The sequence below is a fragment of the Arachis hypogaea genome, chromosome 6 (genome assembly GCF_003086295.3).
Source record: "Arachis hypogaea cultivar Tifrunner chromosome 6, arahy.Tifrunner.gnm2.J5K5, whole genome shotgun sequence".
Taxonomy (NCBI): domain Eukaryota; kingdom Viridiplantae; phylum Streptophyta; class Magnoliopsida; order Fabales; family Fabaceae; genus Arachis; species Arachis hypogaea.
In genome coordinates this window covers 99749274-99756420 of record NC_092041.1, presented here as the reverse complement: position 1 = coordinate 99756420, position 7147 = coordinate 99749274, and the positions used below count along the sequence as shown (strand labels likewise).

At 32.8% G+C, this 7147-nt stretch overlaps 1 protein-coding gene across 1 annotated transcript; it reads left to right on the top strand.

The window, feature by feature from the left end:
- The first annotated feature begins 1086 nt into the window (after positions 1-1086).
- LOC112805795 (uncharacterized) lies at positions 1087-3803 on the top strand. Its single transcript, XM_025848126.1, has 6 exons — positions 1087-1111; positions 1226-1573; positions 1824-2948; positions 3173-3371; positions 3492-3613; positions 3697-3803. The coding sequence occupies exons 1-6, from the start codon at positions 1087-1089 to the stop codon at positions 3801-3803; spliced, it is 1926 nt and encodes a 641-aa protein (XP_025703911.1).
- The last annotated feature ends 3344 nt before the right edge of the window (positions 3804-7147 follow it).

Below are 7147 nucleotides of genomic sequence, written 5' to 3'. Positions count from 1 at the left end.
TTTTCTGGTCTCTGGTGAATTTGGCGTTCGAGGAATAACGAGATCTTTCATCTCCACGAGCTTTGGACCATGGACAAGGTGACTGGTATGACTTTGTCCTTAGAAAAGGAGTTTCGAAATAGTTTTGAGTTATAACGAGTGTCTATCCCCTCCACCATTAGTGACTCTTGGATTCTTTCTCGGTGGGCACCTTTAAGATTCAAGGTCTGAAAACTGGACCGGACCGGCCGGTTCGACCAGTTTAACTGCGAACCGGTGATGCAAACAATCCGGTCCCCCTCTAAAAACCGCAGTAGGAAGAACTGCTGAAAAATCGGTGAACCGACCGGTTGGGCCGGACCGATGACCAGCCAGTTCTACTAAACGACGTTGTTTTTATTGTTTTAAAAAAATAAAAAATGTAACCCGACCCGACCCACTCGTGGATCACCCCACCCCCCTTTTTCCCTCGACCCCCATTCATTCATGATTCATCTCACTATCTTAGTCTCACAGTGAGTGAACCCTAGCCGCCCCTCTGAAGTCTGAACCCTAGCCGCCCAGTCGCCCTCCATCGTCGCCGCGGTCTCAGATCGTCAGCGCCACTACCGTCGCCTGGTCCTCAGCCTCAGTAGCCCTCCATCGTCGCCTGGTTCCCTGCCCAGTAGCTCTCCATCTCCATCGTCTTCATCTTCTCAACACCAGTAGCCCTCTCATCGTCTTCATCGTCGTGTGGTCCTCAACACCAGATGAGTGACTCGTCCTCTACTCATCTTCTTTGTTCTTCACCTATGCTCATCTTCTTTAGTATAAGAAACATGAAGAAACATGATGTTGATACTCTGTGAACTTAGATTTCTGTTCTTTTTCTGTGAACTTCGATTTCTATTCAATTTCTGTAAACTTCCTCTGTGAACTTTCTCTGCTTATCTTCTTCGTTCTTCGTTCCTCTGCTCAATTTCTGTTTGTTGGTTAGTATAAGAAATAAATAATCTGAAAATTAAATTAATTCTGGTCTTCTATTTTATTGTATTCCAATTGAAATTTCTGTTTGTTGGTTAGTAAGTTTTTTTATTGTATTCGAAATTCACCCTCTAATATAGAAACATGGAGACTATGAAGAGGGATACTGGTATTTTAGTGTTTTGCACTTTTGCTGTTTTGTAATTGTTGACTGGCTGAATGCTGTTTTGCACTTTTGCACTTTTACACTTACTCTGTTTGATATCTGTTTTATTAATTTCAGTTATAGAAAATAGTATTAATGAAGAAGCAACTGCTGATAACAATGCTTCTGTGAATAATAACATGTCTGTCGATACTGCTATTCTGAATGATGTTGCTAATCCTAATTCCCGTAGTGTTAACGATAGTCAGTCACAAGGTTCTTCTAACCTTAGGGGAAAAACAGAGTTAGCTTGGAAATATGTTGCTCTACAAATGGTGAATGGAAAACCACAATATCAATGTTTATTTTGTCTACAAATTTTCAATGGAGGTGGAATTCACAGGATGAAGAAACATCTAGCAAAGATGACTGGAGATGTGAAAAAATGTTCTAAAGTTCCATATGATGTGAAAAAACAGATGAAAAGTTTGTTGAAAGAAATTCAGACAAAAAAAAAAGAAAATAAAAGTAAGTTTTGGTGAAGAGGGTGGTGATGAGGTAGAAGATGCAATTGATGAGGCAATAGCTCAAGAAGAATAGGAACAGCAGCGTACCTCGAGTCAGCAAGGAGTTGGAGGCGATCCAAAGAAAAAAGCCAAAGTCATTCCTCTTATGTTTGCACCAAGAACAACTCCAGGAGCTTAACCAAGTATTAAAAGTGTTCTGCAAAACAAAGAGGCAATACATGAGGTTGATAAACGGTTTGCTCGGTGGCTTTTGGATTGTAAAATTCCATTTAATGCTGTGATGTCGCCATATTTTCAAAATATGTTGGATGGTGTTGCTGGTATTGGACCTGGTTACAAGGGGCCTTCTTATGATAAGTTAAGGGTTCATTTGTTGGCTGATCTTAAAAGAGAAAGTCAAATGTTAGTTGATAGTTATAGGAGTGCATGGAAGGAAACTGGATGTACCCTCATGGTTGATGGTTGGACAGATCAAAGACAAAGAACGTTAATTAATTTCTTGGTGTATTGTTCTAAAGGTTTGTGCTTCGTGAAATCAGTAGATGCTTCCAGTATGGTAAAAAATGCTTCACACTTGTGTAATTTGTTTTCTGATGTGATTGAATGGATTGGCCCTAATGATATTGTGCATGTTGTGACTGACAATGCGGCCAATTATGTTGCTGCTGGTAGGCTTATCAATAGAAAATATGATAATATCTATTGGTCACCATGTGATGCTCATTGCCTTAATCTTATTTTAAAAGATATAAGTAGCATGGCGCATATTTCTAACCTTACAACACGTGCTTCAAATATCACAGTATTTGTGTACAATCATACGGTTTTCCTATCTTGGCTAAGACAAAAACCTCATTGGAGAGAAATTGTACGTCCTGGTGCAACCTGTTTTGCAACTGTGTTTATCACATTGAAGAGCATCTTTGACCATAAAAAGGAGTTGCAAGCATTGGTTGTAGATTCAATTTTCACTGATCACAAATTAAGAAGGAGTGCTACTGGTAGATCTGTGAGTGCTATTATTATGGATTACAAATTTTGGGACGATTGCTTTACTGTATGTAAACTTGTGGGCCCTCTGATTTACTTGCTGAGGATTGTTGATGCTGATGACAAACCATCTTTGGGGTATGTTTATGAAGGAATGCTAAGAGCAGAAGATGCAATTAAGAAGATGTTTAGGCAATCCAAGACTGCATATCAGCCGTACACAGATATTATCAACTCAAGATGGGACAAGCATTTGAAGAAAGATCTTCATGCGGTAGCTTACTTCCTGAATCCTAAATTCTTTTTTAATGAAAATTATAAAGAAGCACCTGATGTTATGCGAGGTTTGCTTGATCTTGTTACCTTATATTGCAAGTGTAACAATTTGGATTCAGTTCAGGCAATGAAAGAAATACATTTATATAGAGATCGAAAGAAAAGTTTTGATAGACAAGAAGCTATTCGAGCTGAATATGGCTGAATATTTGTTTAGTTAATAGTAACTTGTTTTATGCTCCTATGATCTTAATTGATATCTTCTAATATGTTATGGTTTTATAATTGGTAGATGAATGGTGGAGGTTATTCGGAGGCTCTGCTCCATGTTTACAAAAGATAGTTGTTTGCATTCTTAGCCAAGCATCTGCTTCTTCTGGGTGTGAGAGAAATTGGAGTCTTTTTGACCAGATTCATACAAAAAGAAGAAATAGATTGGATAGACTGAATGGCATTGTTTATGTTACCTATAATTTGCGTCTTAAATCCAGGTAATATATGTTTCATGAAATACCATATTGTTTCATTTGTAATCTTTATCATAACAAATTTGTAAATTATTAAATCTTCATATATTGTATTTAACTTTTTAGGAAGGAAAAATAAAAAAGAAAGCAAAAGACACAATATGATCCAATTGATTATGAAAGCATAAGTCAAGTTGACTTTTGGGTGACTGAAGAGGTTGTAGAGAAAGAACCTGATCTTCCTAGTAATGTGGATGACTTATTGCGTGAGTATAGTATATTTAGTTTCTAATGATTTATTAGAATGTTGTTAGTTTATAATATAATGATAACATGTCTATTTTATTAGGTGAAATTGATGCTGATTTATATCAAAGTGGCGGTGGTAGTAGTGGTCTTTATGCTGCATCTCTTGCTTCTTCTGCTCAACAAGTTCTTGCAGATTTTGATGATTGATAAACCATGATGTTGGGATTTAATATTTAGATATGCTTTTATTACTATTTAACTTTTGAGTTTGGATTTTGATAAGATCATATGTATTTGGTTGATGACATTTTATGTAGTGTTTTAAATTTTGAAGATATTTTAAGATTTATATTAGACTATAATTATATTTTAGGATGTGTATTTATAATTTATTTATTATTCTATTCTAAAACGATTTTTCCGGTTGAACCATTGATTAGACCGGTTAGACCAGTGAACTAGTGAACCAGTGACTAGAGCGGTTTGATGACCGGTTCGATTTTCTGAACCTTGTTAAGATTAATTGTGATATTAGCTATCTTGACAATGGTACTCGAGATGGTTTTGCCTCTGTTAGCAGATATCGGAAGGAAAGGTGACAACGAGGCTGTTTGGGAACAATTGAAAGACATAGTATTCTGCAAGGAGAGTTGTTTGCTATTTAGAGAGGCTTTCTTTTAGCCTGGGACTCGGAGCAAAGAGATATTATATGTGAGACAGACTATGTGGAGACCTTTATTATGGTCATAATTTACAGGATTGCTCTGGTTTTATTGATCTTTTGGTATTGAAAATTCGAGATATTATGTCTTTGAAATGGCGTGCTGATCTCTAGTTGATCTTGAAAAATGCAAACATAGTAGCAGATCTCATGGCAAAGACTGTAATGAGAACCCTTTTTTCCTCAAGTAGAACTTCTGTTACCTTAGAAAAAGTTTGAAAGTAGTATTTATCGAGACTGTCTTTTTTAAATAGTTTCTTATTTGTTTTTTCTTTCTTTATTGTTGTTTATTTTTTTTTCAGTCACAAAAATAAAGTGTAAACTTAAAACGTATTATTGGATTATTATATTAAAAGAATTGGACTAATAAATAAAAATATCGATTAAAAAATAATAAAAAGTTAGATTATAAAATTACTTTTTAATTCTCTAATTTTGGAAATTGAATTTAGAGTTTAAATTAAAAATTAAAATTTAAAGTTTAATATTTAAATTTTATAATAATAATATAATTAAAAAAATTAATTAATATTTATTAAAAATTATTAATTTTTTAATTGAACTCAAAAAATAAAAGAAAATAAAAATATGACATTAATATCCTAAATTGGCAATATTATACTTGTTACAACCAGTGTGAAGAAGGGTGTCCATAAAATTTTCGATGAAGGTAAATAGAATTTAATAATATTATTCTACACTATATATAATGTGAGTGTAAATTGAATTAATCCTGTATATGTAAATCGAGTAAATAAATTCGATTTATTAAGAAAGTTATAGTAAATAGGAATTACTCGTTCACTAAATCAAATGCAATTTATTCGATTTATTATATATCACTTTAAATTGACGTCAATTGATTCGATTTACATTAAAAAAAATATAAATTGAGTTTAATTATTTCGATTTACATAAAATCATTCAAAACATACCTGTAATGTAACGAAAATAATTAAAATAGGACATTAATATAATTTTAAAGCTGAAATTATTTATAAATGTGAATTATCCCATATTTTATATATACAATGCGTATCCCCATCTCATAAAAAGAATCCATTTATGTGTTCACGTTTGGCTATAAATTAATTATGAATCTGATTTATATGTTATCTATTAAATTTTGGTAATAAATATAAATTTAGTTTGTATTTTTCGGAAATCATAAGTCATTTCATTTCTGGTATAAAATGCCTTATTGTGACTAATTTTATAGTATTCAATTATTTATTTAGTATTTTTATTGGTAAATATTTATCTATAGTTATTTTTATATAAAATTAATAATAAAAAATTATTAAAAATTTAATATATTTAATTAGATAATTATCTAAAAATTAATAATTTACGTAAAAATAATTGAGCATGAGTTTTTACTTTTTATTATTTATACAAGTATTCTTTAAATTTAGGACATGCCCTAATTTTAATGAGATGGCCAATAACAAACTTAATCATTAAAAAATAAATAAATAAATAATCGAAATTGGACGGTCAAGACGAGAATGGAGGAGCATGCGGTATCATAACGCATGACGAATGCATGGTGGTCCTGCTTCTATGAAGTTCGATGATTAAACTATTGAATTGGATAATACTCCACTCACTTCCGAAGGGGAAAAGAAAAGAATAACCCAAATAAAGTCCCCACCTTTTGTTGCTCCAAAATGTTACCCCCAATAAATACATGCAATTTTTCTTTTTCTTTTATGGGTAAAAATGCATTCAATCTTGCAAAGGGTAATCCCCCAAAAGGCCAACAAATGCAATTGCAGGGCATAGTCGTTTCATGAGAGTGAACTGTAACGACTCTTTAGTCAAATAGTGTAAAAGCTTGAAGAAGTGTTATGGCCTATGAGGATAAAATTTTAAGTTTAAAAAGGGATAAAGCAGGTTGGATTTAGAGTTTCTGTTTTTTTTTTTTTTTTTTAATCTGTTGACTACATTTGAATTAGTGCTATTTAGAAGTATTATTTTGAGAACAATCATGGTAAGTAATCAATCACAAAAAAAAAAAAATTATGGTAAGTAATTAATAATACTTCAACCAATGGACCAAAAAATTTTATTATGGATTTATTTTTGGTGTTATCTTTGAAGATTGAAATATAGAGTGTTGGATCGGGAGTGGTGAGCTCTGTAACATCTTACCATACAGAGTCTTATACTTAAGTCGTAAAATAGAGATGGCGAGATATTATGATCTCTAAAAGTAAAATAGGTACATAAGTATAGTTGAAAGAATTTTGTAACTAGGAGCCTTGAAGAAGAAGTTAAGTAAAAACAAAAACAGAAAATCGTGTCACACTCGTACAAATAAGCATAAAACAAATAGGAAAGATCAAAAGAAGACTCAAAACATAATATACAGATCAGAGTTCCAAAACACATATATCAAACTCTAGACTTGACTTGCGAAACTAAGGCCGGCCAGAATATACATACATATATATACACAACCCAAAGTTTTTCCTAAAACATAAATAAAACACATGCTTCTCCAAAAGCAACCTCTAAGAGGGCAAAATACGAAATATACATGCGGAGACTCTATATACATATATACATAGCCTAAAATAAAATATAACAACTCAAAAGACAGTTCTTCGCTTGTAAGGAGGGTCTCCAGACGCTCAATGAGGTACTTTTCGACTTGCATTTGAAAAACAACATAAATATGTATGGAATGAGAACCAGTGGTTCTCAGCATGGTAAAGGTGTCCGCATAGTTAATATAAAAGGTCCCAAGAAAGTCAGAGGCATTCCTAGAACTCCGACACTCAGATTTCAACTTAAAGATTCAACTAAACTAGAAATTAAATAAGTT